This window comes from Symphalangus syndactylus, chromosome 12, assembly GCF_028878055.3.
Source record: "Symphalangus syndactylus isolate Jambi chromosome 12, NHGRI_mSymSyn1-v2.1_pri, whole genome shotgun sequence".
NCBI lineage: Eukaryota > Metazoa > Chordata > Mammalia > Primates > Hylobatidae > Symphalangus > Symphalangus syndactylus.
The window spans coordinates 132,634,819-132,647,303 of NC_072441.2; the positions used below are offsets into that span (position 1 = coordinate 132,634,819).

At 43.7% G+C, this 12,485-nt stretch overlaps 1 protein-coding gene across 1 annotated transcript; it reads left to right on the forward strand.

Moving 5' to 3' along the window:
- The first annotated feature begins 9,812 nt into the window (after positions 1-9,812).
- LOC129468954 (small ribosomal subunit protein uS17m-like) lies at positions 9,813-10,438 on the forward strand. The gene has a single exon (XM_055255001.2). It carries the CDS (start codon positions 9,832-9,834, stop codon positions 10,246-10,248), a length of 417 nt encoding a protein of 138 aa, XP_055110976.1. The 5' UTR covers positions 9,813-9,831; the 3' UTR covers positions 10,249-10,438.
- Positions 10,439-12,485: the final 2,047 nt, after the last annotated feature.

The following is a 12,485-nucleotide window of genomic DNA, read 5'->3' on the forward strand; positions in this document are numbered from 1 at the left end:
TTCCTCCCACCTCAGCCTCCCAGAGTGCTAGGATTATAGGCCTGAGTAGTCTTCAAGAACAAGCACCTGGGGCCAGACACGGTGACTCAGACCTGGAATTCCAGCACTTTGGGAGGCTGAGGTGGGCGGATCACTTGAGCCCAGGAGTTTGAGACCAACCTGGCCAACATGGTGAAACCCTGTCTCTATTAAAAATACGAAAATGAGCAGGGCTCGGTGGCCCTGTCTCTATTAAAAATACGAAAATGAGCAGGGCTTGGTGGTGCGTGTCTGTAGTGCCAGTTAGTTGGGAGACCGAGGTGGGAGGATCGCTTGAGCCCGGGAGGTGGAGGTTGCAGTGAGCCAAGATCATGCCACTGCACTTCAGCCTGGGCAACAGAATGAGACCCTGTATCAAAAAAAAGAAAAGGAATATCAGGGAGAACCCTGTGTATGAACAGTCCCCCTACACCCCCACAGTGGCCAGTCACGCCCTCAAGAACAGCCCCAGGGTCCCAGTCATCTCAGAGTCCAGGTACAATGTGAGACCTTGTGGTGGCTGATTGCCCAGAGAAGTGGCTTGCGCAGAGTCTCGCCCTGGCAACTCTTCCCTTTCTTGTCCTCTAGGGCACACCCTGACGCTGCCCTAGTTGGGAAACTTACAGTGCAAGAGGTTGATCTGTGCCTGCACTGTGTGCACCCTGAGACCTATCCCAAAACACGGAACTTGATAGCTCAGTCTCTCGGCTGCCACTGCCTCCCCTGTCCCCCTGCACCTTGGGTGGTGAACCCCCTTCCCTTCCAGGAAGCAGAAGGTACGGAAACCCCCAAGGCCACCATTCCAACTCAGCTCTGCTCTTCCCAGGTCAGAGGTGCACCTCTCCCTTCTCTCCCCTCAGGAAAGGGCCCGGGCCACGTGCACCTACAGGAAGTAGCCAGTTTCTGTGCCTGGTATGGTCACATGAACTCTTTAGTCCCTCTTTTACTCACACTGTATATTTTGTAGCCTGCATTTCATTTAACCATTCATTGATTCATTCAATAAACTAATATACATCAAGCACCTAGGTCAGGCACTGCACTAGGTGAATGGATAAAATCGTGGCTAAAGCAGTGATAATTTTTACCCTCATGGGATTTAAACTCTAATGGGAGAGACATATATAAACAAAGAGTTGCATAAACAACACTTAACATTTTTGTAAAAGCTACAAAGAAGTGAAAATTGTTAGGGGACAAAACAGGATCGTTCTAACCAGTGCAGCTCAATGAAATGCGAAATTCCTAAGGCATGTAACTCAGCACAAAGGCCAACTGAGAAGCCTGTTGATACTGTGTTGCTGGAGTGTAAAGGAAAGAGAGAAATGAGACTCCAGCCTTATAAGGCCAGTTTTAGGATTTTATAATGAGCAGCCCTGAGGGCTTTAAGCAAGAAAGTGACGTAACTATATTTGCGTTGGTGGCTGTGTAGAGAATGGGTGGAGAAGGAGACAGGTGGCAGGGATTAATCAAAGCAGGAAATGATGACGACTGGGCCAAGGGGGCACTCATTTTAACCACCATCATCATCATCATTATCATTATGATTATGATTATTTATACAGAGTATCACTGTCGCCCAGGCTGGAGTGCAGTGGTGTGATCTCGGCTCACTGCAACCTCCGCCTCCTGGGTTCAAACAATTCTCCTGCCCCAGCCTCCCGAGTAGCTGGCATTATAGGCGCCTGCCACCATGCCCAGCTAATTTTTGTATTTTAGTAGACAGGGCTTCACCACGTTGGCCAGGCTGGTCTCGAACTCCTAACCTCATGTGATCTGTCTGCCTCGGCCTCCCAAAATGCTGAAATTACAGGCCTGAGCCACTGCGCCTGGCCGACCATTATTTCTATAGGCGGCAATTGTATTACATTATAAGGAACTTTCATAATTTGTATTTATTTTAAAACCTCTACAGATGGACATTAAGATTGTTCACAAATTTTCAATGCTAAAAACTACAGATGTTGCAATAAACATCCTCTGCATATACCATTGCAATATCTGTTTATTTCCCTAGAATAACTTCTTAAAATCACTTCATCAAACTGCGAAACTGCCCTGTAAGAAGGATAAATCAATTTTCATTCCTTCTAGTGTCTATTTCCTAAACTCTCACGACCCTTGAGCTTTAACACTTAAAAATGTTTTTTGTCAATTCGGTGCGCTGGAAAATGGTAAATTTGTTATGTTTTATTTTCATTGCTTTGTTTACTATATGGAGCCATTATTTTTCTTCTTTATGAACTACCCTTCATGTATTTTTGTCCATTTTTCTGTTGTTTTCATTATATTTTTCTTATTGATTTGTAGCAACCTTTGCATGGTACTAAAATAATAAAAGCTTGGTAGTTGCTGATCATCCTCTTAGCAAAGCACTGTGCTAAGTAACATACATTTACTGTCTTATCTTTTCAACAACTCTGTGAAGTAAGTACTATTATTATGCCCTTTTCCAGATGAGAAACCTAGAGCAACGAGGAATTAAATTACTTGCCCAGGGTAAGTGGTTAAGTGGTGGAGATTAGGATGGTAGTCTGCCAGCTCCAAAGCCTACTGACTCAGTAACTATGGTGTTATATCCTAACCCCTTTGTCCGTCATGTCAGGTGTTACAAATGTTTTCATAGTCTGTCCTTTGCTTTTAATTTCATATATGTTCTTTTCTAATGTAAAAAGTTCAAAATTTTTTAATAATTTTTTTTTTTTTTTTTTTTTTTTTAGATGGAGTATCGCTCTTGTTGCCCAGGCTGGAGTGCAATGGCGCGATCTCTGCTCACCGGAACCTCCGCCTCCTGGGTTCAAGCAATTTTCCTGCCTCAGCCTTCTTAGTAGCTAGGATTATAGGCATGCGCCACCATGCCCAGCTAATTTTGTATTTTTAGTAGAGACGGGGTTTCTCCACGTTGGTCAGGCTGGTCTTGAGCTCCCGACCTCAGGTGATCAGCCCACCTCGGCCTCCCAAAGTGCTGGGATTAGAGGCATGAGCCACTGCGCCCGGCCAAATTTTTTAATAATTTATTTATTTTTGTTATGATTTTTTTTTAGACAGGGTCACTGTCCCCCAGTCTGGAGTGCAGTGGCATAAGCTTGGCTCACTGCACCCTCCATCTCCAGGCCAAGTGATCCTCCCACCTCAGCCTCCCAAGTAGCTGGGACTACAGGCATGCACCACCACACCCAGCCAACTTTTTTTTTTTTTTTGTAGAGCTAAGGTCTCAGCATGTTGCCCAGGCTGGTCTTGAACTCCTGGGCTCAAGCAGTCTGCCTGCCTCGGCCTCCCAAAGTGCTAGGATTACAGGCATGAGCCACCACACCTGGCCAATAATTTTTTATTTTTAATTTTTATGGGTACATAGTAGGTTTATATATTTATGGGGTACATGAGATGTTTTGATACAGGCATGCAATGTGTTATATTCACATCAGAGTAAATGGGGGTATCCAGCCCCTCAAGCATTTATCCTTTGTGTTCCAAACAATCCGATTATAACGTTTTAGTTGGTTTGGTTTGGTTTGGTTTGGTTTGGTTTGGTTTTTTGAGACAGAGTCTTGCTCTGTAGGCTGGAGTGCAGTGGCACAATCTCGGCTCACTGCAACCTCCACCTCCCGGGTTCAAGCGATTCTCGTGCCACAGCCTCCTGAGTAGCTGGGACTACAGGTGCCAGCCACCATGCCTGGCTAATTTTTGTATTTTTAGTAGAGATGGGGTTTCACCATGTTGGCCTGGCTGGTCTCGAACTCCTGACCTCAGGTGATCCGCCCACCTTGGCCTCCCAAAATGCTGGGATTACAGGTGTGAACCACTGTGCCTGGCCTCTTTTAGCTGTTTTTAAATGTACAATTAAATTATTATTGACTACAATCACCCTGTTGTGCTGTCAAACACAAGGCATTACTCATTCAAACTCTTTTTTGTACTCATTAACCATGCTTATCTCCCCTTAATCCCCCCACTCCCCTCCCCAGCCTCTGGTAACCATCCTTCTACTCTCTATCTCTATGGGTTCAATTGTTTTGATTTTTAAACCTCAAAATGTTTATGAGCTCAAAATTTTTTCTTTGTGGAAGAACCTATATTGGATATATACCATCGGGAGGCAATATACTGTTGTGTACTTGTTAAGAGCACATTCTTTGGAGTCAGCTTGACTATATCCATATTCTGGCTATGCCACATACTAGCTGTTGACCATGGCAAGTTGCTTAACCTTTCTGTGCCTCAGATTCCACCTTTAAATTTATTTATTTATTTATTTGTTTATTTTTTGAGACAGAGTTTCGCTCTTGTTGCCCAGGCTGGAGTGCAATGGCACAATCTCGGCTCACCACAACCTCTGCCTCCCAGGTTCAAGCGATTCTCCTGCCTCAGCCTCCCAAGTAGCTGGGATTACAGGCATGCACCACCATGTCCCGCTAATTTTGTATTTTTACTAGAGATGTGGTTTCTCCATGTTGGTCAGGCTGGTCTCGAACTCCCGACCTCAGGTGATCCGCCCACCTTGGCCTCCCAAAGTGCTGGATTACAGGCATGAGCCACCACGCCCAGCCTTAAATTTTTTTAATTTATTATTTTTCATTAACAATAATTGTATATATTTATGGGGTACAATATGATGTTTTGGTCTATGTATACATTGCACAAAGGGTCAATCAAATTAATTAACATATCCATCACCTCACCAACTAATCATTTTTTGTGGCAAGAATGTTAAGAATTTATTCTTTTGGCGATTTTGAAATACACATTTTTATTAACTGTGGTTACCATGCAGTGCAATAGATCACTAAAACCTATTCCTACAGTCCTACTGAGATTCTGCACCCTTTGATCAACATCTTCCCTTTTACCATCCCCCAGCCCTCTCTGTTTCTATGAAACAGAGTCTGGGGACAGAATGAGACCCTGTCTAAAAAAATAATCTCAATAAAAATAACGCCGGGCATGGTGGCTCACGCCTGTAATCCCAGCACTTTGGGAGGCTGAGCTGGGCAGATCACTTGAGGTCAGGAGCTCGAGACCAGCCTGGTCAACGTGGTGAAACCCCATCTCTACTGAAATACAAAAATTAGCCAGGCATGGTGGTGGGCGCCTGTAATCCCAGCTACTTGAGAGGCCGAGGGAGGAGAATCGCTTGAACCTGTAAGGAGGAGGTTGCAGTGAGCCGAGATTGCATCACTGCACTCCAGCCTGGGCAGCAAGAGCGAAACTCTGTCTCAAAAAGAAATGAAATTAAAAATAAAAACAAGACCAGGTGCGGTGGCTCACGCCTGTAATCTCAGCACTCTGGGAGGCCAAGGTGGGTGGATCATTTGTGCTCAGAAGTTCGAGACCAGCCTGGCCAACATGGTGAAACCTCATCTCTACTAAAATACAAAATTTATCCGGGTGTGATGGCAGACGCCTGTAATCTCAGCTACTTGGGAGGCTGAGGCAGAAGAATCGCTTGAACACGGGAGGCAAAGGTTACAGTGAGCCGAGATTGCACCACTGTACTCCAGCCTGGGTGACAGAGTGAGACTCCCTCTCAAAAATAAGAAGAAGAAGAAGAATTAAAAATAAGTAATTAGGCTGGGTGTGGTGGCTCACACCTGTAATCTCAGCACTTCGGGAGGCTGAGGCAGGTGGATGGATCACTTGACGTCAGGAGTTTGAGACCAGACCGGCCAACATAGTGAAACTCCATCTCTACTAAAAATACAAAAATTAGCTGGGCATGGTGGCACGCACTTGTAGTCCCAGCTACTCTACTTGGGAGGCTGAGGCAGGAGAATCACTTGAACCTGGGAGGCGGGGTTGCAGTGAGCCGAGATCACACCACTGCACTCCAGCCTGGGCGACACAGTGAGACTCCGGCTCAAAATAAATAAATAATTAAAAGTCAGTGAAAAATCTACTTCCCCCCACCCCAATGACAGGGTCTCACTCTATTGCCCAGGCTGGGGTGCAGTGGCACAGTCACGGCTCACTGCAGCCTTGACCTCCAGGGTTCAAGCAATCCTCCCATCTCAGCCTCCTGCATAGCTGGGACTACAGGTGCATTCCATTACCCCTGATAATTCTCGTATTTTTTGTAGAGACAGGGTTCTGCCATATTGCCCAGGGTGGTCTCAAACTCCTGGGCTCAAGAGATCCTCTGACTTCAGCCTCCCAAAGTGCTGGCATTACAGGTGTGAGCCACCATGGCTGGCCAAAATCAACTTTTTTTAGATTCCACTTATAAGTGAGATCATACAGTGTTTTTCTTTTTGTGCCTGGCTTATTTCACTTAGCATAATGTTCTCTATCCGTGTTGTTATGAATGACAGAAGATCTTTCTTTTTAAAGGCTGTATAATATTCCAGTGTGTGTGTGTGTGTGCGTGTGTGCGTGCGCGCATGTGCGTGTGTGTACTATTTATCCACTGATACACACTTAGGTTACTGCCTTATTTTGGCTATTGTGAATAATGCTGAAATGAATGTGGGAGTGCAGATATCTCTTCAACATTCTGATTTCAATTTCTTTGGATATATACCCAGATGTGGTATTGCTGGATCATAAGGTAATTCTTTTTTGGTGTTATGGTTTTTGAGTTTTGCTTGTTCATTTGTTTGTTTGTTGAGAAAAGCTCTCATTCTATTGCCCAGGCTGGAGTGCAGTGGCACGATCTTGGCTCACTGCAACCTCAACCTCCTGGGCTTAAGCCATCCTCTGACCTCAGCCTCCCAAAGTGCTGGGATTTCAGGTGTGAGCCACTGTGCTAGGCTCCAATTTAAAAACAAGGGAAAAATCAGCCAGTTGAAAAGTCGTTGTCAATAAAGGGGAAAAAAATCACCAAATTGATTAAATCACTTATTTTTTTAAGTTACTCACCATTTTAGAACATGAATGCCCAGATTCTGACCTTTAAAACCACCAATGAAGAAAATTCTGTGTGCTTGAAAAGAAATACTAAAGTTCTAATTAATGAAGATTCTTTCCAAGCTCCTTTTGTTAAATACCGTAGCATCATTTTATCTCTAACTTATCATGGATCTATTGGGCAATTACTGGGCTTATGTACAAAAATAAAACTCAAGGCTGGGTGCAGTGGCTCACACTTGTAATCCTAGTTCTTTGGAAGGCTGAGGCCGGGGGATCTCTTGAGCCCAGGAGTTCGAGACCAGCCTGGGCAACATAGTGAGACCTTGTCTCTACGAAAAACAAAAATTTTAATTAACCAGGCATGATGGCAGGCACCTGTAGTCACAGCTACTCTGGTGGCTGAGGTGGGAAGATCGCTTAAGCCCAGCAGGTCAAGGCTGCAGTGAGCTGTGATCGTGCCATTGCACTTCAGCCGGGGTGACAGAGCGAGACCCTGTCTCAATCAATCAATAAAATGCAAATATTTTAGGACCGCAATTGTTTGCCAAAGTGGAATATCTTTCATTCACTACTCTAAAAACAATAATTCCCCGCCCCACTGACAAGTCTGTGGCCAAATGGAGTAGATGAATATTGTGAGATAGCCAGCAAATTCCCAGAGAGATCTCTAGCAGACCGTGGGAAGAGTGTTTGTGAGCCAAGGCCCAAATTTTGAAAGATTTCCTTTGTCTTCCACAGTTTAGAGAGCTTGCCCTTGTTAAGTTATTCCCCCACCACATGTGAACACACAAACACACACACATATATACACACAAATATCCCTTAGGGAAGAAATGAGAATAATCGCAGTCAAGACGAAACAAACATTTTAGGGAATACCCTGTATTTAATAAGCATTTATTAAGTATTTCCTGTGTACTTAATAAATAATAATAATAAATAAGCATGGGGCTAGGCGTGGATAATAATATGAATTGACAGTGAGGAGGAAAGTTCGGGAGAAGAGATGTTGTTAGCGACCTGGCTCTCAGCCCAGTTTTCCCACCACCACATGGGAAGTCAAGGGAAAATTTGGAAGATTTCAATTCATCCAATATTATTCACTTAGCACGTCCCAGGTTCTATGCTAGGTCCTGGGGAGATAGGAACAAATAAGATATAGCACTTATCTTCAAGCGGCTCCTAGTGTGATAGTGAAGACATGGAAAAGAGGATGACAATCCTTCATGGTGAGTGCCATAATGTAAGTGCTAGAAGCAGTAAGAGCCAGGAGGAATCCCTAAGGCAGCAGCTCTTCAAATGTGCTCCATGGGTTCCCGGGCATCCCTAAGACCCTTTCAGGGAATCTGTCAGGTCAGAACTATTTTCATAATAACATTAAAATATATTTACCTTTTTCCTCATATTGATATTTGCATTGATGGTGGGTAAAACTTCTGGTGCTTTATTGAGCATGAATCGAAGCATTGGCACCAAACTGTACAATAGTCATTTTATTTTTTAGTCCCATACACTTTTTTAAAAATTAGAATAAACATTAAGGCCAGGCGCAGTGGCTTACCCCTGTAATCCTAGCACTTTGGGAGGCTGAGGTAGGAGGATCCTTTGAGCCAAGGAGGCAGCGGTGCCAAGATCGTGCCACTGCACTCCAGCCTGGTCAACAGAGCGAGATCCTGTCTTAAAGAAAAAAAAAAAAAATTGGCCAGGCGCAGTGGCTCACGCCTGTAATCCCAGCACTTTGGGAGGCCGAGACGAATGGGTCACTTGAGGTCAGGAGTTTGACACCAGCCTGGCCAGCGTGGTGAAGCCCCGTCTCCACTAAAAATACAAAAATTAGCCGGGTGGCGCACACCTGTAATCCCAGCTACTTGGGAGGCTGAGGCAGGAGAATTGCCTCAACCCGGGAGGTGGAGGGTGCAGTGAGCTGAGATCATGCCACTGTACTCCAACCTGGGTGACAGAGTGAGACTCTGTCTCAAAAACAAAAAGAGGCCGGGCACGGTGGATCACACCTGTAATCCTAGCACTTTGGGAGGCCGAGGCGGGCAGATCATGAGGTCAGGAGATCAAGACCATCCTGGCTAACACGGTGAAACCCTGTCTCTACTAAAAATACAAAAACAAAATTAGCCGGGTGTGGTGGCGGGCGCCTGTAGTCCCAGCTACTCAGGAGGCTGAGGTGGGAAAATGGCGTGAACCTGGGAGGCAGAGCCTGCAGTGAGCCGAGATCATGCCGCTGCACTCCATCCAGCCTGGGTGAAAGAGTGAGACTCCATCTCAAAAAAAAAAAAAAAGAAAGAAAGAAAGAAAAAATAAAAATTAAAGTCAGTTACACTTAAGAAGGTCTTTGATTAAGCAGTAAACTATATTAATTTTATTAAACCTTGGTTTGAGTACATGTCTTTTTTTGTTTTTTTTTGAGATGGAGTCTCATTCTGTTGCCCAAGCTGGAGTGCAGTGGCATGATCTTGGCTCACTGAAACCTCCACCTCCCAGGTTCAAGTGATTCTCCTGCCTCAGCCTCCCAAGTAACTGAGAATACAGGCACACGCCACCGTGCCCAGCTAATTTTTGTATTTTTAGTAGAGACAGGGTTTCACTATGTTGGCCAGACTGGTCTTGAACTCCTGACCTCGTGATCCACCTGCCTCGGCTTCCCAAAGTGCTGGGATTACAGGCGTGAGCTACTGTGCCCGGCCCTTTTTTTGTTTTGTTTTGTTTTTGTTTTTGCTACCAAATATCCTAGTTTACTGAGTACGTGTCTTTTTAATATTCTGTATGATGAGATGGGAAGTACACATTTAACCCTTCTGTGCATACAAAAGAAGTATGATGGTTGTCTCCAAGAGAAACAGTTTTGTGATAGTTTGAGCTGTGAGTTGAACTACTGCTTTTTCATGGAGCACTATATTGAATCAAAAGAACTGGAGGTAGCTGCACAGTCATGGCGGAGGTGACCAAAGCCACATAATGTCCGTAGTTCATTCATCCATCCATGCCAAGTGGATCGTGGGGAAGGTGATTGGGACAAAAATGCAAAAGACTGCTAAAGTGAGAGTGACCAGGCTTGTTCTGGATCCCTATTTATTAAAGTATTACAATAAGCGGAAAACCTACTTTGCTCACGACGCTCTTCAGCAGTGCACAGTTGGGGATACTGTGCTTCTCAGAGCTTTACCTGTTCCACAAACAAAGCATGTGAAACATGAACTGGCCGAGATTGTTTTCAAAGTTGGAAAAATCATAAATCCAGTGACAGGAAAGCCCTGTGCAGGAATTACCTACATAGAGAGTCCATTGAGTTCGGAAACCACCCAGCTAAGCAAAAATCTGGAAGACCTCAGTATCTCTTCAGCACAGTGGAGGGGGAGTGGAAGAAGGTGCTAAAGGGAAAGATTGACATGTTTATGTTATGGAAAAAGAAATTTTTCTAAGTTGCATCGCAAACTGTGTCCAGTTTATCTGTGATGTTTATGAAATAGCTAAAAGCAAATGAAGGGCATATTATGGTTTTTCATTAAAAAAAAAAAAAAGAACAACTGACCAACTATGCCTGCCAATGTATAAACAAAGTGAGCCAGTTGCTTCAAGGGAACCCACTAATAGTATTGGCTGCCAATGATAATATTTGAGCTTTGAAAAGAAAATTAAAATTTTGGGGTTTTTTTTCTTTTCTTTTTTTTTTTTGAGATGGAGTCTTGCTCTGTAGCCCAGGCTGGAGTGCAGTGGCGCCATCTCGGCTCACTGCAAGCTCTGCCTCCCGGGTTCACGCCATTCTCCTACCTCAGCCTCCCGAGTAGCTGGGACTACAGGCGCCTGCCCGGGTAATTTTTTTGTATTTTTAGTAGAGACAGGGTTTCACCGTGTTAGCCAGGATGGTCTCGATCTCCTGACCTCATGATCTGCCCGCCTCGGCCTCCCAAAATGCTTGGATTACAGGCATGAGTCACTGTGCCCAGCCAAAAATCAGAATTTTATAAAACTTGTATCTGTCATCATCAGCTTCCCAGCTTTCTAATATTTAAGAATTTTTCTGATGAGATTGTTATTGATATTAACAAATGTGATTTTAAAATATTGTATAATGAGTCAATGTTAGGAAGATCTGCAGAACCCTGTGAACCAATATTTTATGTATTATTAGTATACCAAGATGCAAGGTCATGCATAGGTAAAATGTCCATTCAAAGTTTAAGTATTGTAACAAGGTACAAAATGTTCATTGATATAATTTCCGATTCTACATTGCAACAAACCTTTAACAAACTACCACTTATTGAATTTTGGTATAGTGTCAAAGAATACCTACAATTATATGAAAAGGCTATTAAAAGCTCTATCTCTTACCAACTATGTATCTATGTGAAGTCACATTTTTACGATATAATTAAACCAAAATAATATATCACAATAATGGAAAAATCAAGCTGTTTTCTATTAAGCCAGACACTAAAGAGACTATTCAAAAAGGTAAAACAATGGCATTCATCTCACTAAACTTTTTGTTTTGAAAAAGTAGTTGGCCGGGCACAATGGCTCATGCCTGTAATCCCAGCACTTTGGGAGGTCAAGGCGGGCGAATCACCTGAGGTCAGGAGTTTGAGACTAGCCTGACCAACATGGAGCAACCCCATCTCTACTACAAATACAAAATCAGCTGGGTGTGGTGGTGCATGCCTATAAATTCCAGCTACTCGGGAAGCTGAGGCAGGAGAATTGCTTGAACCCGGGAGGCAGAGGTTGCAGTGAACTGAGATCGTGCCATTGTACTCCAGCCTGGGCAACAAGAGTAAAACTCCATCTCAAAAAAATAAATTCTTTTTCGATATGGTAAATATTGATAAATATAATCCATATAAACAAAAGCTTTCTGGGGTCCTCAGTAATTTTTAAGTATAAAGAGTCTAGAGGTGAAAAAGTTTGAGAATTGTTGCCCTCAGGGAATAATTTAAAGTGAGTTTAAACTGAAGCAATCTCTCAACTACTTTCCACAATAGAAGAGAAAGCCCTCTAGTTCACTGAAAAACATTTGCTAGTTTAAACATAAGGATTTGAAATGGATGGCAGATATGGGGCTGACTGCTGTTCTTACTTATAATTAGTTCTTACCTTAAAACCATGCTGTAATTTCCAAGTCTTGGTTGAGGTAACACCAAAGAGAGAATATCTCTATGTTTCCATGGAGGGGTAGTCAGACTTCAGGCCTCCTGTGGCCAGATCAATCAGTTCACGGCAAGGCAAAGATAGGCTGGTTTTAGGATATGAGTCCCCCCCCTCCTTTTTTTTTTCAGGGTCTAAGCAGACCTCCTTCTGGAAAAAATGACAAGTCCTAATCATTGACTGCTGTATCTGCAACACCAAGCATCTAAGACACTGCTTGGCACATATTAGGCACTCAATAGATATTGTTGAAGCCAGTCCTCCATGGCACATACCTGTAGTCCTAGCTACTTGGGAAGCTGAGGCAAGACGATCGTTGTGCCCAGGAGTTTGAGTCCAGCCTGGGCAGCATAAGCTGACCTCATTTCTAAAAATAAATGAATAAATATTGTTGAATGAAGTCAAGCTCCTTTATTTTTATTACAGAAATCATACTCTACCTTTTAACTGGCAGGAAGCTAAAG

What these genes read in the sequence shown, in the direction of transcription:
- LOC129468954 (XM_055255001.2), top strand. Translation starts at nt 9,832, where the DNA reads ATGTCCGTAGTTCATTCATCCATCCATGCCAAGTGGATCGTGGGGAAG.